This window comes from Zootermopsis nevadensis, unplaced genomic scaffold, assembly GCF_977971745.1.
Source record: "Zootermopsis nevadensis isolate Lab colony 2312 unplaced genomic scaffold, Znev_1.0 Znev_ptg000061l, whole genome shotgun sequence".
In the NCBI taxonomy this organism is placed as follows: Eukaryota; Metazoa; Arthropoda; class Insecta; order Blattodea; family Termopsidae; genus Zootermopsis; species Zootermopsis nevadensis.
The window spans coordinates 23832455-23859571 of NW_028259192.1; the positions used below are offsets into that span (position 1 = coordinate 23832455).

A 27117-nucleotide genomic window follows, 5' to 3' on the forward strand; every position below is an offset into this window, starting at 1 on the left:
TATGTGGCAGTATTCTTGGCGATCTCTGTACTTCGCGAGTTGGCGAGAGACAATTGAAGGCTTACTGTTTCTTCCTTAAGAAATTTCCGAAGGCCAGAGATTATATATATATGACAGGTCTGGTGTATGTTTCAAATTGAAGACAGTTTATGGAAATGTAAAAACCAGACTCCACAGTGGAATCTGAGTCGCCTCTTACGTAAATGTTACTTTCTTATATGTGTAGAACACTGACGTTTAACGTAAGATTTCAACAGCGGATTTAATTCTTTCGCGATGGCAGATTACGGTTGCAGATTCTTGTAAAACCGTCTCTGTTAGTGAGTGTTTGTTAGTTAGTTTGTTCTTGATTTATTTACCAAAGCTTTTAATTTCCCAGACCACGAAGTGTCGAATGGCAGGTTGATCAGTGAATGTGTGGAATGCTGAAGGTACCGGTTGTGACCTAATTCACGATCCCTGAATTTCATTTCTTACATGCGAGAGTACGAATATTGACTTGAAGTACTCCTTAAACATTGGGGGAACTTGCAATTCATCATCACCTTTGACTGTGCTGCCGTCTCCATAATTTGCAGAGGGAATGTGTGGGAAAGATAAATCAAGGACCTTCTCTGTCTACACTGTCATCATCAGCAGATTGTGCAGTTGGCTTCGTCTATCTGGAATTGAAATGGCCAGTGTGGGTGACGTATGAGTTCGGCAGAAAGCCACAGAGCGTCCTCAGGAGGAGAGAGACGGCCCCCGGAAGTGGACGGTAGGTGCGAACGAGCGAGCAGTCTCGGACAGCCGATAAGGCGCTGAGCATCTAGCGTGAGAGAATGTTGCAGACGGCCTAGGAATCTGTCCGGTTTTTCTTTTTTTCAAACGCGACGTGGACTTGGAATGCCGCGAGTCTCTGTTGGTCGGGTTCATTCCTCGCGCCCTGTCGCTTACCGAAACTCGTTCCGCGTTAATTTGTACCAAAAAGATGTGACGTAAACGGACACCCAGCTGATTAGGTTGGCCTGCATGGGAAACCGTGGGACGTATATCCCATCATCGTTTTTGAAGACGTCTGTTTAATGAAGTGTCGGTACAACAGGTGTGTTTACTCTATGGTCTCGCCGCATTGAATGCAGTAAATTGAAGCTTGCGTGGAGACTCCGGGTTACATACACGACTGTTCAGAATGATGCAGGCGGACACAGGCTTACTCTTCACTTACCAGTCTACTTCCAGGTTAAAAAGAAATATTAGTGAATTTTGCATGACAAGCCTTGGGACTAATCCTTTTGAGATTTTTATGGCGACGAGGAAATCTTGGCTTGTCTCGCAGCTGTTCTGAAGTCACATGGCAGTGCCATCGATGGATTAGTGAAGAATATTGACTCTCTTGTATTCGTCGGCGCCTTTTCAACTCCATTACTTGAAACAAGGAACTTGCGGGGATTTATTTTTTCAGGCAGTCTACGCCATGAAATGCAGTCGAATGGACGTGGTTCTGGTTTCGAATTTCGGAGGTCTACCGCTCAGATCTCAGTCCAATGGTTGTACGTCTTACCTGACTTGTTTCTTGATTTTACTTAGTCCCTCCACGAAAGTGCTCGAATGCTTTCCACAGTGCAATGCGATATTTTCTTCAGGTGTGTCCTCTGAAATACCCTTGGGCTGTGTGTTCTTTTTAACTTGATAGACCGAGTTTAACACCCATGTAAAGCATCAGAGAAATTGTTTTCTTGCATTTATAGATAGCGGACGGACAGACGAATGGCAGCAGAAATTATTTCCCGAATTTAATCTATTTCTAATTTTATATTTTATATTTTGCCTTCGTCCCCAAGAATTTTCGAATTCTGACCCATTCTCAGACGATTTATATAGGATTATTTTGTCCTGGAGTCTGCTGACAAGACATGAACATGTAGGCACTTCTGAATGCGTTGTCGTCCTTCTAGAATCCGGAAAAACCTCCCTGCTGCCTCGTCGTATTCGTGTTTTCTTGTCGTGAAGAAATGAAGTTGTCAGTCAACTCAATGAAGAGGACTTTTTTTTGGGCGCCGCGCAGTCTGGCGATTGTTCTGATGATGAAGGCAGCAAGCACCTCTGAAACGTCTGTAAATTTCTATCAGACTGCAACATCCCGGAAGAATGTTATCTAAATATCTCTCGCCTTGAGAACCTCGAAACTCGATCAGTGCCACTTTACATTTATTCGTGGTGGCTTATGAACATTTACTGGACTTAATAATCGTCACAGGACTTCGCTGCTTCGTTTTTGATATAGACTGAAGCTTTCGAGATATTTTCCCATCGGTTTTTCCAACTTATTCTTCGTCACGTCTGCCAATTTCCGCAGTTCCTGTTATGTAAATCGAAGCATGTGGAAAATACTCATTTATCTCCACGCGCTGTTCGTTAATAAACCTGCCAATAAACACACGCGGTTCTGGACGTTCAATGTCAGATACGTCCTTAATTTTGTTTTCATCTAGCTGACGTATTCGTTTCTCTCTCGTGAGTTTTTAAACAAATATTTGTTTATAGTTTAATAACGACGCTGTTTGCAGGCCGGACAACGTATCATCAAATCATAAGATCAGTGACGAACTTGAAATTAAGGACAAGGGATTTTAAGTACTAACTCAGTATTTTCCTGGAGAAGCCTGAGGAAAACCATACGAGAACATCGGGCAGAACGGTCGAGATTTGGAGCCGCGACGTCCCGAACATGAAGCCATGACAGTGGTTTCTGTCATCACACGGTACCTTAATATCGGTCACGTTAGACTCCTTACCAATTACTTCCTGTTCATCGTTCACTGTGTACGCTGTACCGTTGTCAGAGCTGCGTTACGATCCCGAAGGATCAAGTTTTGTGTCGGAATAAGACGACAGGATGTGAAGGGATTCGCCCAGTTTCTCAGTAGCAAATTTAGGTGCGTGGAAGGAAACAGGGGAACAGGTATAAAGCGTTATGGGCCACACGGCTGTTATGAATTAAGAAACACGGCCATGTTCTCTGCAAGCACTCGGCTGGCTTCCTGCTGGGTTAACATCTTTGCAAGCCTTGCTGTGAGATCGGCGAAGTTTCTGATATGAGCGATCTTCATATGCGGCTCGCTACAGGTTGGAAGACAAGCGGTGATGACGTATTAATCGTTTCGTTAGCGGAGGTAATTAAGCGATCCTTTAATGCGTTTGCATGTTATTAATGCGCAGAAAGTCTCAATTAATGAGAGTAGTAGCCTGTAAATAAACCGGTTGATCAAATGCTTGCAGAATGTTTACATCATGATTTGTTTACAAGCAGTGAAAGTATGTACTTATGTCATTGCCACTGGACAGCACGGATGCACGTAAAATACTGCCATCTTCAGGACTATATCTTTCATCTATAAAATGTTCTATCCACTGCACATCGCGCGTGAAGAAGCTGCCTTAATTCGTCTTTGGCTACGAACTGAATTCTCGTCCCAGCGGGTCCCCGAACCTTAACGACCGATTAAGGAAGAACTCTGTTAATCGATTTCAGTGGTCACTGGGTTAGAGGCTATTCACGCTGTGATCTCGAGTTCGCATCCCGTCACCGGTTTGGCGTCTCCCGTGGATGATTTATGCCTTTTTCCAACCATTTGCGGAATCCTGTTCTAAGTTTTAAGTTCTCAGTTTCAAGGGATCGGTGCCAGGGTCGTCAGGTTTTGGGAGGGATGAAGCAACGGGCTCGAATTTGGCACGAGGGCTGAATTTCTGCGTGAATTCCAGCCAGGGAAGTTCCAGACTGGCACTCACTCACTGCAGCGATGCGTGAAACGAGTTTCTCGTTACCATATTAAAATCAAGATGGCGAGTGTATGTTATGGCAATTTTCTCCGGGTGCAATTGGCGACTGGGTTAAAGATGTAATGCAGTTCGTATTCAACATTCATCCCACTTACTCTACTTTAAGGCCTGATAGGAACCAAACGGAAAAACATTAATGAAGACCTCTGGACGACGGGATTTTGTATCGGACCGTGTGCATCTAACCTCAGACTGGGTCTCCGTTCATGTAGAGGACGGGCAGGAAGTCTTGAATGACAGCGAGATGGCTCGAGAGATGATGACTCTGTGACGTCCTTGTAATGTACCGGAGGAAGGAACATGTGACAATTGAGACGCTAGGCACAGGCCTTGCGCGATGCACGGACGCGGCCTGTGGTGGAGATATCTGCTTGTTAAACGAAGTGCATGTTGGACAAGGCAGACCACAGCTCTCTCTTTGATGATATCGTTATTATGTCGAGTGATGAATTAACTGTGTTTTGTAACAGACTCTGCGAGAGAAAGAGAAGAAAAGAAAAAGACACCAGTCTAAACCAATGAGGCAAGAGTTGGGCTGTCCAAACAAATTCACAATTACGATGGATATCTGCCTTTCGGTACTCTGATGTGAGTGTGTAGGGACACACAAGGAAGTGCTGATTTGAAAAGAGAGCAGACCGTCCCTTGCTCCATTCTTCCCCGAAGACTGCAGTAGCCAACCGGTTCCCACCTGCTGAGAGCAACACGGCATTGATCGAGTCCTGCGTCTCGTTTGTAGGAGGTCCTGCTTTCAGGTCTCTGTTCGAGACATTTCACGGCCAACATTTCTGACAGAACAGCAGCAGAGCCTTAGGTAGACGCAAATCTCCTCGCTTTATCAGCATTTTGCGTAATGATCGTTTCGTCAGAATAAAATCAAATCACGTTTTCTGCCGCGCTTGGAAGGACACTTTTAGAAATAATGTCTTAATAATAATAATAATAAAACAGATCTCGGCCCGGAGACCGGATATCCTGACTGGGATTTTTCGTGGTTTTCTTCAGTCTCTCAAGGCCACAACCGCTTCCTTTCGCATCCTCTCATTCGACGCTGTAAAGTCTGAGCCACTGAAACAGCGTCGTTAAACAAACTAAAATAAATTTCGGCTGTAGTCTCATCGGAACATCAGTAAAACCTGGAGTTTTCGGATTTGGGGGCGGCGAAGAGACGATTTTCTAAGCTGTGGCGCCGTGTGGACTCGCAGGCAGAGACCGAAGCTTCGGAGAAACATACTGCCTCCATCTTCAGGGCTGAAGATAGTATGTATTTTTTTCTTTCTAAACGTTGATGGCGTCATTGTCCAGAATAACAACATCGGTATTTATGAAAACCTGACATCATCTTGACTTTTGAATAGGCTCCTCCTTTAACCTTTAATTTTTCCGCCATCCGAGTGTTCAAGATTTATCTCTTTGAGGAAGGCGATAAACCAATGTTCCGCTTTGGTGTTTCGCTCATGCGTCGTAGGTCACATTTTTGCTCAGCATTTTGTTTTATACGCATTACAACGGAGAGCAATCAGACGCTGTGTGGCGTTTTGAATCCGGCGATCTTCCGGACCCGACCACAAGGCGTCGTCACGTGTTCGGGCTCCAGGACAATTTCAAACGACGGACCTTGGTTCAAGGAACGGCGTAGTCGCTTAAAAATTGTGGTTCTTCAGGACAGAAGGTTTGCTTAGCGCAATGAAACTTGTAGGGAATTTGCATAAAGACACGGAACGAGCTTCAGATAGGCTAGTGATTGCGTGGCATTCAGAACACCCTGTATATCAAATCTAAAACTTCTTGACGATGGTGAAGAGTCAATTGAATAAAAATTTGCTTGGATATTATACATCGTCTAGTAATAAAACGTAAAAAACGTAAAACGACGTTTCGGAGATGGGGCTCTATCTCCGTCTTCAGGTTCCTACTCAGTTGGGCCCACTAGATAGAGCTAATCCCTATCTCCGTTGTTTTACGTTTTATTACTAGACGATGGATAATATCCAAGTAAATTTTTATTCAATTCACTCTGTATAGTTGGACGACATAAGTTCTGTTGCGTGAAATTCATATCACCCTGTATAACTGGATGACATTCACATGGAATGTGTCAAGGGACAAGTCTGTCACGTCTTCTTATGCCCTGTCACATCCCAAGAGCAATTATCCAATTAACGTTCCGTTCGTCTAGGAAGTCATGGTTGTAAAATGGTGCGGTTTACAGGAAAGATGCATGCCAGAGAGACCGGAGGCTTCTCGCGGTGTTCCGTAATCAGCCTCGCTGGCTGTGTTATGTGGATCGTAAATACGTAACATTCTCATGATCACTGTAATCAAAGCAGTGTCTGACGTTCAAATTACAGCTAATAGCCTATTGATGTACAATACATATTAATAACACAAAATTAACTATTTTTATTGCTTTTCACTCCCTGGTACCATTTATTATTAATACACCGGTTACTTGATTTCTTTACGATGTTTGGTTTTGGGTGCTACGGTAGGTTCTCATGGCGACGAGTATGAATAGATGGATGTCTTCTGGGTCGTTACATCCGCCGTGATGTGTTGCATAATTCCCCGAGACGAAATTTCGTCGTAAATGAATAGGTTAAACGTGAAATTAGTTGGGAACAAAATGGCTCGTGGCAGAGTTTGATTGTACCAAGAACAGGTTCTTTCAAATTCTGCGGGCACTTTCTGCTTCGGTAATTCGCAAGAATCTCCCCGAAGATCTCAGGACGTCGATAACTACGAATGGGAAGTTATGGGCCTGTATGTAATAACCTACCAAACCGAGTATGCGTAGACGAGAATGTACCTTTAAAACCTGATAGTAGCTCACTTAGTCGAGAATTTTATGGGGCTGCTGGTTCCTGTTCTCAGGTACATGAATTCAGTTCACCTTACTTCAAAGTACATTTTAATATTATCCTTCGACGTACTCGCAGATTTTCCAAATGACGTATTTCCTCACGTTTGTGTGCGTCATTTTACAAGCAGAGTTTTGTCTGTACTGGCTCGTTACTGTATGATGTAATACGCCTAATAGTTGGGTAATAGAATCATACTTAAAAGGAATCCGTAGTTGTTGTAGAAAGTAATTATGATTGTGCAAACTTTTCCTTGTACTCAGCACGTGTAGCCTTAACCTTGGTCGATACTTGGCGTCAGTTTAATCACAGAAGAAAGCGTGGATTTTTTGTATCTAATTCTGGAATTTCATACAAGAGAGAAATAGTCCATAATAGTCTTGCTATTAATATTAACAAAACAAGAATTAGCGAGTTTTATAAGCTGATGAGGGTCTTAGTTGTTATCCTTGGAACTAATTCAGCAACGTGGCCTATCAGGTCAGAAAGACTGCTTATTATTTTATTATTTCCTCATATGGACCGCATGAATTAATTTATTCATCTTTTCCTCCTTTCGTTATGCTGTTTGCTTCGTTCTGAATCGAACTGACGTTAATCAGTAGCCTGTCGTGAGCCTAACTCGTAATGATACCCCGCAGTGAGCAAATGAAGGTCGTTCTTATGCCACAATGGCGTTTGGCAACTATCAAAGTGTGATAAATAGCGTTTCATTTCAGCACCAATGCAATTTAACCCTTTGAAACCGAAGCTCGTCTTCATAATATTTACGAATCCAGACCGTACCGCGAAGAAAACACTTCACCTCACCATTACGAAAATCAGCTGGTTAACCCTTTGAAACCGAAGCTCGTCTTCATAATATTTACGAATCCAGACCGTACCGCGAAGAAAACACTTCACCTCACCATTACGAAAATCAGCTGGTTAATCCTTTGAAACCGAAGCTCGTCTTCATAATATTTACGAATCCAGACCGTACCGCGAAGAAAACACTTCACTTAAACATTAGAAGTCGAATCAGGCGGTACCACATATGATTTAACATCCCGGTCAAAGCCTTTTAAAGATGATTCTGGTCGGGTGGCGTGCCCAGCGTCTCCGTGGTTTGACGTCAGAATAGATTGACACGTGTTATCGGGGGATAAAACGTGTGTGTTGCAATTAGCCTCGACTCTCGGTGGTTCCTCATGATCTGTATTTGTCGGATGAGAACTTAAATACAATGAAATAGCAAAGCATTCGAAAATGTGGCAGAATTATAATATTTTGGAATGACAGTCAGTGTGGAAGTAACTGTATAATCTGAAGTCCTGTCTCGTCTATGTAAAATATAGATACTCAGTCTGTACCACAAATAAAGGTATATTTGGGCTTAACACTTTGATGTAATTCCATTATAAATCTTGGGTTTTAAGCCGCTGTGCCCTGAAGTAAAATGTGCGAACTTGAAGTGTGCAAATAGGCATCTGTAAGGAGACGCCAGAACGAAAATGTCAGAGGCGACTTTTTGGCATTGAACGATCGAATTCTGTGAGTGCAGATGTACGATAAAGGCGAGTCTGGTTGAAGTCAAGGTTTTTCGCCGAGCCGGACGTGGGACCACCCTGGCTTGGCCCTACAACTGGATGGCCTAGGGAAGTCAACTGGCTTTACCGTTATAAGAAAGAATCTTGTACCTGTACGATGCAGTGGCGTTGATTTTTTGGGGTGCTGATTGTTTTTGTTCGTCGTGCTGACTCAGTGCTCGTGGGAAGCAAAAGTTTTGAACCGGGGCGTCGGTTTAATCAGTCACACCGGCGTCTATGTTACAAAAACATTCATTTTTATTGGACATAAAAGCTCTGATCTGCATTAACGTTCCAGTACCTGTCTTTACTGCCTTTTTCTTGTGGATATGTTTGTTTTTGGCTTTATTTTACGTACGTTTTTACTATTAGTGGACAGAATAAAATCTAGAAGCCTTTTAATTCGAAATTGTTATTTTTACTACCAGCTGACGTCCCATATCTGCCATCAGTATCGAAATATTTGTCAGTGTAATGACAACCAATCGCCTCCAAATGGGAATAGAACAAACTCCCGAAACGTCGGATGCATTAAAAATGTGTTTCATGCAGTTGACTACATTCGTCATAAATAAAGTATTTTCGCGAAATTTAATGAATTGTGGGCGTTTCTGGGAGCTGTGTGCCGTGTTTGAGCTCATGAAGTGTCTGTTAGAACCCGACGATGTTTGATGCTCCACACGAAGTACATGAACCCGCGAAACTCCAAATGAAACACCGAGACTTTGACGTTGTCACTTCGCATTTTACCCACAGGGTGTGGAGCATGAAAATCAAGTGTCTAAAATGGCGCCTGGGTAAATACAGGGTGAGCACAAGATGACCTTGAACTTTCAAAATGGTACAGAAGGCAAACGCTCCGTGCTTAGAACTTCACACCCACACCAGTCGATGGAGAAACTCTCGAGGGTCAGTTTCAAGTGAAGAAATGGTCTGTAACGACAGTGCAACGAGGATTTAACACCAAACCACCCATCCATTTACGTCTGCTACAAGAAATTCCAATCAACTGCCACAGCATCCATTACTAGGGACAGTCTGCACAAATTTGGGGACGAGTTGTATTGTCTCGACGTCTGCATATCGAGTCTCTGTGAGGTGTGTACGAAACTTCGAGAGTTTTTCTATTGACTGGCGTAGGAGTGAAGTTCTGAGCAAGACGAATTTGTTTGCTGTGTCATTTTGAAAGTGTAAGGTTCTTTCATGATCACCCTGTATCTTCTGGCTTGAGACGCCGTGCGGTTTTGCAGGTAGATACCAAAGTTTGGGGGTAACACATGGATGAATTCCGGGACCAGTAAGGGCAGCTTAATTTCATATTACTGGTCGTTTTAAGGTCACAGACTGCTATTAGAAACAGGTCTTACCTGCAAGTAGGAGCTGCAAGAGGACAGTAGAATCCTGTGGGCCTTGAATCTCTTGTTCTGGCAACACAGAGTGACATCGACAAAGACTTCAGAAACCAGCAGTTGCCTCAAATAGTCCATCACTCCCTCCTGGTGGTGCTTCCAGCGAACCTCGAGATTGTTGGCACTCATGTTGTCTAGCCTGCAACATTGCAGGAAGTGGTGTGTGATACATGAAATGGCATGGCTGTCAGTCAGGGTGTCTGGCTGCTACACCCTCTCGCGACATTCTGATGCAATATCGTTTAAACGTTAGGTTAGAAACGACAATTTTGCTAGGATTACATTAACGAGGACGGCTGTTGTGGGGGCTTCTGAGAACAGGGCCTCCTCCTCCTCCTTCTTCTTCTTCTTCTTCACCACTGTATTTTATTAAGATTATGAAATAAAGGGGATTAGACAGGCGCTGAGGAAGGAGGAGAAAACGCTCAAGAGCTTTTGTCTTGACAGCTGAAGGCAAGAGGCCATTTGGTAGACCTAGACACCGACATGAAGTTAATGTGAAATGGATTCTCTACAAATAAGGCTCTTGGTTCTACACTGGATTAATCTAAGGCGGTCTGCTTCGGGGTCTATGTAAATTTCGTCTAATCCTTTGCCTAGCTGAGCGACTGGTAGGTTCTCAAAGGAACCTTCCGCTCTCTGTAGTTAGTTGTCTCATTTATAACAAGACTAGGCGTGTCTTAGGTCTCTCGTGGTTTTATTCGGTCTTATCTAGTAAACGTAAAACTTCCGTTCTGCATTTATAATCACCATTTGACGTAAAATATCTCAGTCACTCTTTGGTGCAGGATTTTCGTTCAAAAGTTTACTCGTCTTGCTAAAGAATAAATAGCCCATGTTGGCTGGGTTTCCTCTCACCACGGCACGGCGCGTCCTCCAGAGATGGAGGGTAACTGCGAATATGTTGAATAAGCAGTCGCGGACAGCCGACAAGGGGTAGTCTCCAGTTTGGGCGTGTGGCTAACAACCCCTGACCTTAAAAACTTGTTTTATTACGAAATGTCGAAACGCGCATCTGCAGATGATTCAGCGGTAAAAAGTGGCCTGATATAATTTTAAACTCGGTTTTAATTGGTGACAAATGTCGCTGTGTTCTCGCTGTACTTGCAAGTGGTGATTCCGGGTCCCAGCCTTCGTCCGCCATGTTGGTGGTGGTTCAGAACTGTACTGCAGCATTTATCTTCGTCTCGGATTTCATATGGCAGGACCGACGTAACAATTATGCAGTTTAATTATTTTATAGCGACTTTAAACAGACAAGGCCAACAAGGCGCTCTTGTCTGACTCGTACTTAAAAATAGCGGACGGAACTTCTTCGATGTAAGATTGTAATCGGTAGTTCACTGAGGCTAACGTGTAGTGTGGACATGTGCAACAAGGAAGAAACAAAACAAAGCTAAATTTTTAATGGGGAGATCGCTGTCAAAGCTGGGGATTCGACCACGGAGATGAATCAGGGACGGAATTAGAGCAGGTTTCAAGCTAATTGGCTTGTGGGAACTGGATTGAACTGGCTCGAGAGGGTCTTCGATTGGGACTTCTGTATTCATGTCTTGGTCTGCTCCCACAAGGTCAGACCACAGGCGACGACAGACACGCTGTAGCGAGACTGAACTTCCCAGTCTGAAAATTGTCTTACGATAAATACAGACTCACTTTCGGGATCGATTGTGCGGTCATAAGTAAATACAACACTCTTTTCTGTTGCCGTCATTAATCCAATGGCGTGTTTTGACGGTTCAGGGTTAGCAACTTCATGAGCCCTGGTTCTCAACGTATGAAGGCCGAAATAATTGACTGATTTGACACCAGACGTGGTGTGTCTGAGCGGAACGTAGCTCATAAACTTAAGCCAATAGTTTTTTAAGTTCAGCGAGACAAAACGGAATAACAGTATGTCAGTCCGTGTACGTGTGACGGAATAATTAGCTCCATTCAGAAGTGTCCTTCTCTGAAGCTATCAGTTGCTCAGCTTGTTAGGAATTTCCCCCCCCCCCCCCCCCCCCCCGTCTTTTGTGAAATTCTCGGGCTTGTTACCGTGTTCACGAAAGCCCGCCACTGCTATCTGTTCGGTCCACACCCTCGTGCCAGATTTTCTGGAGGTGAGTTTTGAAAAATACCATTCCCTCATGTATATCTAGGCTCATGATTTTAACACCCCGTTCAGGTTACGGGGCCGAAAAGTTGTACAATTTCTCTCCCCCGCTCGTGTTACATTCCCCGCCCATCTCACCCCCACCCCCTAAAAATTTGTCACCCTAATAGCATTTATTGAACAGTCCATCTTCCAGCACTCTTTAAGACGTGAATGTGTGGTTCCTTGTGGGCCGCAGGCTGAGTTAGGCTCAAACTGCCAGTTATCGACTGAGCTCTTGCAGCTTACTACTCTGACATTCCGTGGACTTCCGTTGTGATTGAAGACGAAGGTAAAATTTCCCCCCTGGTGCATAACTAAGCATTACCCTGCTCTTTGTGGGGGTGAGTAGTTGGCTTCAGGACCGGCCCTTGTGGAGAAGTTTAAAATTTTGCCTTACCAGGAATCGAACCTTAATTACGGCTCCTTCCGCGGCACTTACAATGCAATTGCCCTGTTTAATCCATTGGAGTTCGATGAAAAAGACGGAATTTTGAATTTTGTATTAGAGAAAGCTGCGGCTATTAATTTATAAGTTAAATGTTCACCTAAATAATACTTAAGAGTTGAGCCCGTACCGCGAAGAAAACACCACACTCCACCCTTACGCCGTTTAAGGAAATAATCGCTGTTTATTTACAAAATACAGAATTGTTGGTTTCTGAGTTGATGGGTTGATGAAAAGACGCGACTTGGTGGACCAGAGGGAGGCTGTCCCTTCAGTGTGCACTTGGGCGTAAATCTTAGAGGCACGGACACAGCGCGACGTGTCACACATGCGCAGACATCAATCACGTCGGAGTTGCACGACGTTTCGTAACTCGGCTGGGGTTCAAGCCACAAAGCAGTCGGACTTTCGTTCTGACCCGGTACCCCGAGCACTGGTCTGAATTCGAAAGGTCATCAGGTTTCGATAATCAGCGGACATTTTCGGGCATTGTAATCAGTGTGGGGCCATGTCCAAATTAAAATAACCGGTTTTACACATTAATATGTGGTCTGTCGGTAGACACCTACCAAAAAAAATGAGTTGTGTAAATGTGCGAGCAGTGATTTGGTTTGAAGGCTAGAGCAATGTAACTTAATCATTCTCTCGATATATTTTTAATTGGTGTTCTGTCAGATGGGACACGCAGATACAGTCTGTGAAACCAGGTAGCGTAACTTGCCCAGACAATTTCCTCTGTGGTTGTCGGGCAGACCCTCAAGGGTGAAACTCTCCGTTTGTCCGGTGTGGGTACGTTTTTGTAATTCTGCTGTACCATTTGGATGCGAACTTTAATAACCCGTTTCCTTGTCGTGTGAAAAAACTATTTGAGAAGATGTCAGAAGACGCTGTGCGTCTCTTTCACCGCCCTCGTGACGTTAGTGTCGGAGGAGTTTTGTTTGGTTCAGGTATTAGTCGCTTTGCCTGTTCGCGGTTCTGCTCTCGTGATCATCAGATGCCCGCACTGATAAACGCATTGCCATTGGCTCTGACTTCATCTCGTACGCCGTCGGCTTCGTTTTAATTAAATATAGCAAAAAAAAAATATTGTAAACCCCTAAAATCTATGCGTTTGTCCGTTCACACTTGGAAGTATTTTCAGTACTCTGAACTTTGTAGGCGTATGACAGTGGCAAATACGAGGTTATTGCAGAACTTAAAAAACACAAAAAAGGCAACAAGTCACTTATCTGGTGAAAATATCGTGAGAGATCAAGTTTTATACCAATCCAAGGAAAGTAAATTTATATTTATAGATGTTTTATATTTCAGTGTTGCTACCACTCCGTAGATAAAGTCGCGTTCTTCACACACAGCCCCTTCATGGCCCACTGTTCGAGATACGATCTGAAAACGTGAAGTCACGTCTTCATCTCAGCGGCTTCCTCACTCCGGCCCTCAGGGCCCCATGTAGTCCGCCGTTTTGTTAATTATCGCTAGAGGATTGCAGCTCCCTGGTCGGAAAAGTCTAAACGTCGTAGAAGCTTCTGTGTCGTAAACGGCTTGAGGCAGTTAACATTAATAAGAAGTAACGACGTACACGTTTTCTGTACAAATCCTCGGCTGTTAAGTGGCACCTCGCCTTAATTTAGCAAAGTAGCCTGCCGTCTAAAATTGTAACGAGGCGAGGAAGTCAGCCCCGCCGAGGGAAGGATTCAGGAAACTCATTGGAGGAGCCGGTGGTCGTTTGTAAGGAAACTTAGTGTTCTATGACCTGGTTCGAGACTCAGTTTCCCAGTTCCACGGACTCTGTGGAATTCACAAACACTCGGCTGTAACATCTGAAAATGAATGAGTTCATTTCGCGAGCACTTTTGGGGCAACGTGTAGCTGTTGCCCTGAAGATTGTTGTGTCAATGTCTTTTTGTCGTGAGCCTCCTGTATCCTGTACCTCACATGGGCTACAATTGGTCAGACCTTGGGTGACTGAACCAGAAATAACGCGAATACGACGGCATTAAAACATTTGAATAAGATCGCCCGATGTAATCAAAACTAGGCATTTGTTTTCACACCCACGCTTGAAGATTTTTGGCGTTGCCGTGAAATTACCACTTTCGACATTGGCCGTATTCTTAACGTCTGACAGTGACTAGGTTTTACGATTGTGCGTGTGCATACGTACATTCTCTCAGATCGATTTGACAGCCGTTATGTGGGGGGGGGGGGGGGTCGGCTACCTTGTACTCGCCTGTCGACCCTACAAGAAGCACCACATGTGACCCGTGCCTCAAGCTTTAAACTGGGCCGAACTCGCCTCGCTTGTTTCACCTGCGTGGGATAATGAATCTTTATTTACTCTGCGATATTATTTGAGAAGTGCTTGCTGCCTCTATCATCAGGGTAGCAAGTACATCTGAAACGTCGGTAAACTTCGACCAGGCTACGATACTACGGCCCCCAGCAACTTAGAAGACAGGCATCTTCAGCCTATCGTAATGTTTAGAAGTGGCCCGCCTTTCCTCTCTGCCGTCGGCGTCTTTTGTAGTTTATTTTTACTCTGGCCCCATTCCTTGTTAACAAAAGAAGAAGTGTGCTTATGACATCAACGTGTATCTTTCATCCCACTTTTCAATGTTTGAAGCAGTTGTCGAATTTTCATAAAATTTGGTACGCGAGTTACGCCACTGGAGACCAGTCAGTTTCGTGCTCTTAATTTCCTGAAGCCAGTGATGACGTCGCTGGCCCACAAACTTGTGATTTGGGGCGACACTTGGAGGAAGGTTCTGACCTGGTGCATGGGGGGAGGGGGGATGTAACTTTGGTTGAGACATTTTTTCCCCCCTCTGTTGAATGTGAAACGACATGGCGGCCGTGCGAAATGTTAGTTCTTAGTTTGAACAGCGATGAAATTTTGTATGAAAATAGATATTATAACAGATATTACCAGAGATTTTGTACAAATATTGCGTATAAGTCAACAGTTACAAACGTGACATGGATGTGAATCTTTCAGGTCGTATTCGACAAGTCAATCTTACGCCTGGCAATTTCTTGCCAATGATGATGGTAGTAGTAGTCTGTCACTTCAGACAGGAAGGATTAAAAGGAATCATTATCAGACGACATGACGCAACATCGCAGACGACGGTCATGTTGAGTGTCTTGTGTCACACGTAAACCTGACGTGAAGCTGGAAGTTTTGGTCACTTCCTGAATATCTTACGTCAAGTGCCTGATCCAGTTGCTGCGTTAACAGACACGTTCACATGTGCGTGAGGTAGAATGAGCTGACGAGAGTGGTTTTCTGGCATGAACGTTGTCTGGAAGCTTAAGCGTTTGCGTTGCGGTCGGCCGTCGGGAGTGGAGTGCGCGGCGAGTTTCAGGTTGGCGATATTTTGGCGAGGGAAGACGGAAGTTCGTCCTGAATTAACTCCGCCCTGTAGCGCCGTGTAGTCTGACGATGGAGACGTTGGTAACCACCTGTAGGGCCTTTACAGCCCTGCATCTGTAAAATGCAGTTTTGTTCGTGCGAAATCTTCAGACGTTCTGTGTGTGTACACGATCAAAAACAGCTTTTGGCGAGGAGTGTCGGCATTTCTCCTGCCCTCCACTCCGGTCCAGTGCGAATATTTCAAAAAAAGGAGCCCAGACCGGCGACTACGCCTAAGAGCGTGTCCTTCTCGCTCCGCGTGACATATTCATGCGAATATTATGCGCAACCAGTGATTAAGTGAGACAGGCCTCTCAGCTACATAAATCAACGTAGTAATTTTAAAGACGTATGTACCAACAACTGAATAGGTCAGAGTCGTTCTTTAGAACCTGATTTCGGCCCAGACAATCAACAAATTCCCTTCCTTTCACGGAATCCGACGTTTCATTGTCTTATCACAAGAGTTCGCCTCCGCCCGTGTCATATGTCACAAAGACAATTCCAGTGGTCTCTCCCCGTGGACTGAAACGTTTCAGCCATGCCCTCGTCTGTTCCTTGCGTGCTACGTGCTCTGTAAAGCTCATCCTCAGATTAATCGCCTTGCTGTGCGTGGTCCAGGCACATAAACTGGGGGTCAAACCCCGCACCTCATGATTGCGGGGCCGATGCGACACTGCGCGGGACTTCCTCCTACCCACAGGAATCCAGTTCTGGTCATGTCATGCAAACAGTTCGCCCAAAGTGGGACACGCAAGACGTGGTTTTATTTGCATGTTCTAAATATATGTGTGTGTGTGTTAGGTAACCACGGCAGAGGCCGAGTGCCGAACAAGGTTCACACACGCTCGCTGTACTCCGCGGTCTGTCTTCGGACCGACACCCGATTTATCCGTGTGGGAAGCTTCATCGTCGAGGCTGGACCATTCGGCGTGTCGGGAGGGGGTGAAATCGTTCTCTCCCGCTGCAGATGAATTAATAATTGTAATTTGAAAGCTCGCTTGATTAACTCGTAGGTTATTTAACAACGTCATTTCAATTTCTAACGTCAAATAGCAGGTTTCTTGTAAATGGCGGCTTGAAATGGTGCGGAAAGGAAGTGGTAGTGGCCTGTTTTAAAATACTGTCACTGCGTTTTCGTCGAAGAACTGAGAAATAGCACCGAAAAGTTTGCCACAACGGCTGACCCTCCGCGTTAAAGTCTCTCAGTTGTGTTCAGGATGGAAACGCAAACGTGGACCAGCCATTCTTCTGCCTGAAGCCCGATTGGTTCAGAATCTTTTCGATCTTGCAGTGCCCTCATTTACAGTAAATTATCTTATTTGTGCGAGATTTCAGTTTCTCACGGAGACGAAGACGGCTGTCTCTGGGATGTTGCGCCGTGTAGTCCGGCAGTCGGTGAATTTCTACCAAACTGCACGGCGCAACACCTTAATTGTTATTTGCTTAACATATGTAGCTACTTATTCTAATGCATGTTTTTCCTTACAGTGTGGTCTCTGAAACAAGGGCTGGGTCCAGTTTGCCTGCTGTATGTGAGTACAAGAGTCACTGAACATTATATCGTGCATGTTATCTCTCTCACTTGCTTGTCAACAGCAGAAATACACCGACAAGTTGCCCCTGTAATTATGCATCACGCCCCGAAGACGTGTAGTCCACGCTGCGTGGATCTTTCGTTCTTTTCCGATAGCGTCGCGGGCCTGCCGGGAGGCAGTGCGAGGCGGGTTTGCACCTCGCACTGGAAGTCAGGCGTGGCAGTTCCTCGGGAGAGGTCACTGACGACTTGAGCCCTCTATGCACGAAGAGTCCGTTACCGGCCGATCTGCTTCCAAAGTTCTAGCATAATAACTGGGTTTCTTGTTGCGTGCTTTGGTGTAGGATAACTTCCTGACTGGCGATGATATCTCCCGTCTTGGCACAATTGAGCGTCGCTACAGAAAGTAATTGAACTGACAAGACAACTCCATGGAAACAGAATCCTTCTGCAGAAGCTGCTACTTGCTTAGCTGGCCGAGAACCACCCCCCCCCCCCCACCCCTGAGCTGCAATTCGGGGCGTGATGGGTTCTTCTTTGTGGCGAGGATTTGTTAACCCCCGATCAACCTCTGACTGGACAGCCGCCCCTTGTCGGCTGTCCAGTACTGGCCGTCCGAACCTGAGAACACCCCATGCCAAGGCACTTTTTCGGGAATTTAGACTCTTTAATATCGATATATCGAAGCAGTGTCAATAGCCTCGCAAATCGTGCGTGTGCGTGGGGTGTATGAGTCCGGAACCGAAACCTTGGGGGGGAGGGGGGGGCAGTCTGATGTCGCCCTGACAACAGTGAGCGTAGGGGCGAAACGTGATTCGTCGAACTTCATTTATTGTAATAAAAACTGAACTCCGTGCTGTTTATTGGTGTGTTCAGAGTTGCTCACGTCTTTATGACTGCATTAATGTGTTTGTGCGGCGAAGCTGTTATGACAGGTTATGTTCCATGAGCTTCGTTGATTGCCGTGTTTAATTTACTGACGAGAGTCAACCAGTTGACGCAGTAAAAATTAATACAAGCTACATAAATTCACGCTCATTAAAAATGACGAACTCTGTCTTCGCGGAAAACCAATTTAAACATAATTAATATCGAGTTTATTTGAAGCTAATACGCGTGATTTGTTTCTGCATCAAAACACTTTTCTAGTCTTGAAATATTTGTTTGTCTGAGTTAAACCTTGGTGGCGTTTCTTATGTAAACAACCGGTCTCTGCCAGCCTCTGCCTCGGGTCTCGGAATGAGTGTTGCTGTATGCACCCATAATTCAGCATTCCTTGTAAATATGAATGTCACAATAGGATCGGGAAACCAGCAAGTGGCCAGGAACGTGGGCGTCTTGGTCAGAAATAACAGCAGAAGTGGGGCTCAGTCCGTTTGACGGTGACTCACTTTTAACGCGGAAGCGTGTGTAATCCCTTAGACTGCTCCGCCCTGCGCTTTAGAACTACGAATTGTTTTCTTTTTATTATAAACTAACAAACCTGTTACTGATGCTACTGAAAAGATGGCTGTCTTCGCCATGGGAGCGCAAACCGACGTGTCGGGTGGACACCCTCGTTTAATTTCAGAGCTTGAGTGTGGAGAGAAAAGTGCGTTCAGGATGAAGGACTGAGGGCACGACATCGCACTATACGCATTGCCCTTCAGCCGCCCCCATCGCGGAAACCTTGCTGTCTGTTGAAAATGTCAACGACCGGGATTACGAAAATTACAAACGAAACAGACGGGCCTGATTTATGCTGTTCGAACTCGCATCTCGAGAATCGCTGCACTGATTTTGATTAAATTTTATATCGGATATGCACGAAAGAAAATTCGTCGAATGTTCTCACACACAAATGGTGGCCAGAGCGTTTGCGCCCTGCGTACACGTCCTAACTTGAAGTGACTAACACGCGCACGCACGAAAGGTATTTTCGTTTTTGCACTGAACGCACCGGCTAAGTTGCCATGGAAACAACATTATTCGGAGAACCTGGCAGTCAGTTTCCAAGGTGATTTGGTAGTCGTGAGTGCAGGAGAGAACCTTCAGCTGTTTCAGATTTTGCATCTCTTGCCTGCGGATTGTTCCTGAGCCGAAGAACGTGACACGAATTTTGAGGCCACGTCCAGAGTAAGGAAGCAAGCCAAACTTCATTGTAGACACGGGTAGTTAGAGCAAACTGAAGGCGTCTGCAGATTAGCGAAGTGGGTTCGTCTGTGTCAGTCGTCGTGACTAGCTTAGACCAGGACTGAACTCGGTAGGCTGTGTGAAAGTTGGAAGATTTGCCCGAGAAACGTAAAATTTAGTATTTTTACTACCAGATGTGTTTTTATATGTATGTGATTTCAGAATGTAGGTTTTTGCGAAAATGTTAATCAACAAATTACTTTTCGTTGAAGAGGACTTTTAAGAGTATATATAGATAAGTTTCTTTCGTTTGTTTCCATTAAAATGTCTTTAATTTTCTCTCCGAATTACGATTTGGAACATAACTCCGGTCACTTCAACACACTTAGTTTCCAAATATTCTCCTCCCAACACCCCCAGCTGTGTTATTTTTCCTTTTCAAAAAAAATTGTTGCCGTCATTCCAGTCAAAGTAACGTCTTCAGTTGATATATCGCCGTTGTTGATGGACCTTACGTTTCAGCTGAAACGGAGGATGAGGTAGGCGGTGTCCGGTCCAGTTTGTGAGACTCGCCGCACCCGTTCAGCATCAGGTGTGCGGTTGCTGCTAGCAAGCAGCTGTTCAAATTTCAATACAGCGCCCTAACGGACTTCGGTCGACCTGGCTGTCGCAGTAATCTATTAAAATCTTCAGGTCTGACCCCGTGACGTGGATGCGGGAACTGTATCTGCTGTGACGTCAGTTCGTTGCCCCGCAAAAAGCTGAGAATCTCTTTCTCTGCGTAACGGAAGGTCGGACAGCTGAACCACTCTGAGCGCCGGGCAGACAGGCCACACGCAGCGTCACGATTCGGCGGCGTCTTCTCAGGACAGTTCATTGCCGTCACGACGCCCCTAGCACTGGGTAGTACTCGGTTGAAATCTTCACGTTCTGCTGTTTCCAAGATTAATTTTAATATTACCGTCGCATCCGTAACTTTGGTTTGCAGAATGGCCTTTTCATATGCGACCTCCAGGCCCCCTTTTTCATGAACAGAGCAAGACCCACGGCTAACTCAGCGGCAACAACATTCAGGCTATTCCATCCGAGTCCTGCCTGACAAACAAGACTTTCGACCCTTGAATTTTGTAGCTTTGAACGAGACCTGGTTTGTACATTTTAAAAAACCTTCTGGCATTAATCTAGAGAAGATGTTGAGTCAGAATTTTCGCTCCCCGGTCAGAATGACAGTTCTTTAATATGTACCATCTTGCGTATTGGCTTACATACGTACTCGAAACGAGAGATCTGAACGCGGGACCTCCAGAATATGAATCGAGACTGGTAAGCATCTCAGTCGTAATGTAACGGTATGGCAGCAGTTTCGGGGTCAGACTTGCGAAACACCCTGTAGTGATTGAGCTGTACGCACTGCGATCTCACAAAAAGAATTTTTACCAGCGCAGAGCCGGTCCGTGTCCCGAAAGACATGCAGGAGGTCGAAAATATCTGGTGCGATCACACGTCGTTAGACAGTAATTGTATTGAAATAAACCGCGGGACCTGCCGATGATGGAGGCAGAAAGTATCTCCGAAACGTCGGTAAACTTCTACCGGACTAGACGGCTCTTCAACCCAGAAGACACCGCCGTCTTGGGTGCGGGATGTGTTCCTGTCCCACGCACGAGGCCGAGCAGTGTCGGGTTACGAACTAGTTTCCTCCAGCAGTCGGCATCGTGCGAACTGTATCCCGTGAGCTTTGCCCTCGCTTATCACATTCCTTATGCGGGCTTATGAATATGCAGTACGTCTTTGAATTTCTCGGCTGTTCATTAGCTCAGTACAACGAGGAAAATAAATACGCCATCTGAAGAGTGTTTGTGTCCCGAAGTGTCAGCAGTCAATCCTCATTGACACAGCCTTATGCGGTATAACCTCTAAAATTTGAGGTGCCGATGAAAATCAAATAAGTAGGATTTTAGGTTTCGACGGTAGTGAGTCCATCATCAGGGCTGTGAGTGGTCATCGCCTTGATGGTGGAGGCACCAAGGACTTCGGAGTCACCGCCCTAAAACCAAAAACCCTGCATAATCTAACAACTTCCGATTAGTCACCTTCATCTTGACACAGAGTTCTCGTTCTGATTTTGTTTCCTGTTCTCGGGGCGGTGGAATCTCTGCCACACACCACGAAGCCACTCAGATACAAGTTCCTGATTCTGACGTAATTTTATTTCACTTGTCTTGTTTCAGACGTGTTTATTAAGATCATGTTATGCTTGCGAATTTGTCGTTTTGTTCAGGTCATTATAATTCTTTCTACTTCGTAATTAGTTTTAAAACTCGCCGTATGCATGTCATAATACGCGGTTGTCGGATGCCAAGTTCGCTTATGTAAGTGCGAGTACTAAATCTTGTGTTCGAGTGATAAGTTATGGGATCGATCTTCTGGCCAGTTTCACAGGAACGCCGCGGATCATCCTGAGAATTAACTCAAGCTGAAGTTAGCGAGCGTACGAAGGAAGATTCACGATGACGTGTACAGCGGGAGAAAGTTGTCAGGGCGCTGATTATGTTTACAAACTGCGTGATCGCCTCTGTCTGACGTCAATGTAAATAACCTCAAAGTCGATGTCGTTCTTTTTCTCAGCTGTAACGCCGTGCGGCCTCCGCGTTCAGGACCGAAGATTTTCCTCCGACTACACGACGCCGCGACATCGACATCTTCAACGCCTTGAGAACCTGACGCTGACACTTGTATATGCATTGCGACTAAGACTTGGTGGTGTGGCATTGGGGAAATGTATCTGACGGCCTTCTGACGTCAAATCTTCTCGAGCACGACTTATAAATGGCTGTGCCACAACACAGTCTGGACCCGGCACTTAGCTTCAAGGCTGTTATTGATGGTATCACCCACTGTTCCAGCCAGAGGGACAGACTGTCAATTATTTACATGCAAAGTCACTTCACAGTACGTCCAAGTTTGGTTCAGACAAACACAAAACACGATCCAGGGTCTTCTGGATAATTCATTTAATGTAGCAGTCCTCAGGCCTCGTGGCCTGTCGCAGACACGTGTTTCGAGATTTGCTCAGAGCTGTTGACTGTAAGCAGCTGTTCGTGCAGAGACACCTTTAAATGACTGGTTGTACAACAGAACAGAAAATTATAGAACGGCGTGTAAAACACTAACGACGAGCTGGACAGACAGACAGGCAGTCTGAAATTAGACGTCTGGCGATTAATGTTATGAGTCGCCAGCTTGGGTGCCTGTCTGCGTTCTCTGTAATAGCAGTGAAGCTGAAGACTTTGTGATTTGGGGTCGTCTGCTCCGGTGGTAATTTAGTTCAAACATAGACAACACTTGGCAAATACGCTGCTCCTAAATTGGCGTTGGCGTGAATGTAAGGAGACTTCACCTAACTCAGTTCTGAGATACTGTGTGTAACACCTTCGACTGTATGACTTCTTTCTTTCTTTCTTTCTTTCGTCCTCCCCTTCTGTCTTTCTCGTTTTTGTTCTTTATTTGTCTGTTTGCTTTTTGTAGTCGTTGATGTGTCGTAGGAAGACGAGACTCGTGTTCGTACGTTTTAAGATAAATTCCCGTGATAACCCCGAGGTATGTGAGAAGTAGCCTGACTCTTCTGAGTACAGGCTGAAATCGCGTGTCCCATTTCCTTTAGATCAATTTTAGCAGTATCCTCCCATCTGTGCTTACGTCTTTCAAGAGGTCATATCCGTTCAGAGTGTCCGACTACAATCCTGCATTTGTAGTCTCTCCCATGCGTGCTACACGTCCCAGCCATCTCATTTACCCGCTTTGATTACCCTTTGGTGTCTTGTTCTTAAGGGATGTTAAATAATTCTACTTGAGGTCTTCAGATCCATTGTAATATTATCAGACGTGCGACGCCATGCCATCTGCTTGCACGGCAGGAACAGGAAGACAAACTTTGGCGGCGCTCTCCGGTTCCTGGCAATCCTGGACAAGTTTCGTGGAGCAGATGCGAGGTGGATTCTTGTTCTGGGCGAGCCCTCGGCGTTCGGTCACATTCCGTGAATGTTGAGGAATTTTTGTGTGTGTCAGAGAGAGAGAGAGAGAGAGAGAGAGAGGCAGAATTTTTCTCCCAGTTCGAACGTTAGTCAGTTACATACGAAGTCTTGGTCATTGTTTCCTAATTGGCGGGTTGCGGTTGTGAGTTTCCTGAAGCTGTATTTCGCTTCACGCGTGTGTGGCCACGTGATCATGTCCCTTGCTTCTGAGTAGTGGCTGAGGTTCACTTGTTTTTGTCCGTCGATTGAAACGTACAGCAAACGCACTTGGAGGTAGCGAGACGTCGTCGCAGACGTCATTCTGCAGCTTGTGGACATATTCGGGACAGCAGCTGGTGTAATCTGCTCTCGTTTCTGCCCAGTCGCTAACCTTCCTAACCTAACATAACCTAACATAACCTAACCTAACCTTACCTAACCTTACCTTCCTAACCTAACCTAACATAACCTAACCTAACCTAACCTAACATAACATAACCTAACCCAACCTTACCTAACCTTACCTTCCTAACCTAACCTAACCTTCCTAACCTAACCTAACAACCTAACCTTACCTTACCTTCCTAACCTAACCTAACCTAACCTTCCTAACCTAACCTGAATATTAAATCGTTCAGAACTGCAACCCCACAAGTGTGAAACTTGGTCTGTTGCGCGTATGAGAAAAACATAAATAAAATTGCAGGGTGGTGAGGATAAATTAGCATCTAAGACTGAGGAAGTGAACGGAGATAAAACTCGATCATGAGGATTTCCATAATTTGTATGCCTGCTGTTAACCAAATATACAACATATTATTAAGACGATAAACTCGAGGATGAGATGGACACGGCGCGCAGCACCCATGAGAAAGATAAGAAATGCGTATAGCACTACAGTCACAAACTAAAGAGAAGAAAATACATGGGAGACTTGGGCGTCGGTGCAAGGATAATATTAAAATGGATCTCAGAAATGTACTTCATGCCATGGCGGGTTTTGTGAACACGGTAACGAACCTTGTGTACTATAGAGGGCGGATAATTTATCGACCAGTTAGGCGACTGTTAGCTCCACTCATTCTTGATGTCGGCAGTGAATAGAGATGAGTGATCAGCTTCATGCCCCGGCCTCCGTACATCCTGCATGGACTCCAGAGCTGGTCTGGTCTTACCTCTCTCGGGGATCGAACCCCGGTCGTCCAGTCACTGTACTGTGTTAGGCTCTATTTTAAGCGATCGGCTTCTGTTGAAATGAATGTATTCTGCTGTCTTATGGGGAACTGGTGAATTTTTGGAGCCATTACGGAACATATTCATGATTCCATAATCGTGCAGTCGCCGCCCTACACGCGTGTCCAGAGAAGGGTCTTAAGAGAGTCCTACAAAACGTTCGACCGATCTGATGGAGCGATGATACACTTTTATCCTCGTCGTCTGATTTGCTAATGACCCCCCCCCCCCCCCCCCAGCGGCCCGCTCAGAGCCTTTCAGACACGATGAGGCAGCACTGCAGGGGAGGGGGGGGGGCGATGTGCAACCAAATTAGTCGAAATTTTGACACCACCTGGACAGATACGTCTGTTCCAAGAGGCCCTCTGAAGTGATAGAATCCTAATTTGCAATGCCTCTTGACAGCTGTAAGATAGAGCAACCTGTAATCTCTGTCATTTACCGCGCGCCTCGCCAGACAGATCCCAAGGGCACGCAGTCTTCACCTAAGCCCCTTCCTTATTTCAAGATTTTCGTTACCCATATTACAAGTACTTCTGAAAGCTGCCTGATGTTAGCAGCACTTCTGTCGTCTAGCGTCATTGCCGTGAGCAGGGGATGGCTGTCTTCTGGGTTGTCGAGCCGTGTAATCTGGTAGAAGTTCACCGACGTTTCGAAGGTCCTTGCTGCCTCCATCATCAGGGGGAGGAGGACTCATCGCCATGAAAACCTCAAGGCCTACCCTTAGTCCATTATCGAACCTTTTTCAGAATGCTAACAACGGTTACTTGTGAAGCGGCTGACGAATGTTCTTGGCGGTCACTAGAGGTCATTCCTCACAGAAGAGAATTGATTCTGAAGTTGCAGTAGTGCCTGAAGGCAACAGCGATGAAAGACAACTCATCAGTCGTGTGCTCCATATAAGTTATTGCGAGGGGAGGAGTCTTTTGTTTTCCCCATATGAATGTGAAGCCTTTCCCAGGGCTGTCCAGTGTGCAGCACGGAACAGAGCGTAATTAACAATGCCACTTGGGTCTACAGGCCGGACGGTTTTATTGCAAGTTTTACATTTAATTTCATATAAGAAAGCTTTTTAATCTTGACTGACCTCGAATTCCCAGTAATTGCCTGAGAATTCCTTTTTTTAACTTATTAGTCGGCAAGAGTTATGTAAAAACACTTTCCCGTCTGACTAATGTAAGGCAAATGAGTCTTTTTATGGCCGTTAACGCTGAAACCTGTTTCATGCGAGCAATGAGTTTTATTATTTATATGTGTAGAAGTGTTAATAGTCGTAGCAGATAAAAGAACTTTGTTCGATGTAAGACACAGTCAGATTGCTACATAAACGTAATGGCACGGCGGTCTGTAGTCCTGAAATAATCACCATCATTCCCCGATTTGTAAATTTTCGGTCTATTCAGGATTTAAGGTCGATCCTCCATATTATTGGTTCGTCTCTTAACACTGCTTTACCACGAATGCTGTTTAAAAAATTTCGCTTCATACATCCGCCTGCTTCTGGCAGGTTCGCAGTCTAGACCACTCGCATTACGTCACGGATCGGCAGCGTTTCGCAAAGTTCAGCTCCTTTTTGTACTCTGGTTCAGTGGCATTCAACCTTTTTTTTGTTCGCGTACCCCCAGACATAATTTCTCATCAACTTTGTACCCCCAAAATTGTTGGTGTATAATTCAAGTTATACATAGTATATAATCTACATCTAAAATAAATTAAATAAATTACATTTCTGATTATTCAGTGTTTATCGTAAAATAATATATATATTTTTTAAATTTCACGTACCCCTTAAGATGTCTTCGCGTACCCCCGGGGGTACGCGTACCCCAGGTTTGTATACCACTGTTCTGGCTTACCCGTCGCTGTCAGAGAAAGATAAGTGTTGTTATGTTGTTAGCAATGCAAGCGGAAATGCGCTCTGAAGTGGGAAAATAATAACATTGTCCTTTACAAGGGCAGGCCTGCGCATTTCTATTAGAGCTCATGCAGTTCATAACAGACTATAAATAAAGCGAAGTTTTGAAAACATCAGAATACATTATGTGTGCATGATATCTTTGCAGGAGGCTAGAGAAAATTGCATATTGAGAAGCTTTATAAATGGTATTTTTCGCTAAATATTATGAGGGCGAACGTCTAGCAGCCTCTACTACAAGCCAGAAGACAGCCATGTTCGGACTCACCACTGTGATAACCTATCAGCTTGTAGGTCGGTTCCTGGTGTCGTGCAGCAACCCAGAGGATCTCTCCTTCTCCCTTGCGTTGTCTATTTGATCCAGTCCGTTAGAGGACCCGCTGTCTCGACGATTTCGTCTCGCCATAGAATTTGCCTTGAACGCCAGTCCGAGGCTGTGTCAGGTTCCTAGCAAGAATTCTCTGTGTCGCTGCTTAAAGGAGTTTTTACTTCGCCCATTGAGGCAATTATCCAAACGACAGCTTGCTTAATAAAAATTACGGCCGACAAGCGTACGGCCAATCCTCGCATTAACAGCTGGCTGTGAAAATGCATTGTCACCTCTCACCAGGCAATCGAGCGCGGGGCGTTAACACCAGACCCTCCACGACCTG

The 27117-nt window shown here is 45.1% G+C and overlaps 1 protein-coding gene across 1 annotated transcript in view; it reads right to left on the bottom strand.

The window, feature by feature from the left end:
• LOC110836740 (uncharacterized) overlaps nucleotides 1-27117 on the bottom strand; it is a 44796-nt gene that overhangs the window by 11117 nt on the left and 6562 nt on the right. The window contains exon 2 of the mRNA XM_087341072.1: nucleotides 9619-9799. Coding sequence (XP_087197198.1) covers nucleotides 9619-9789 — 171 coding nt within the window. The 5' untranslated portion in view covers nucleotides 9790-9799. The remainder of the gene's footprint in view (nucleotides 1-9618; nucleotides 9800-27117) is intronic.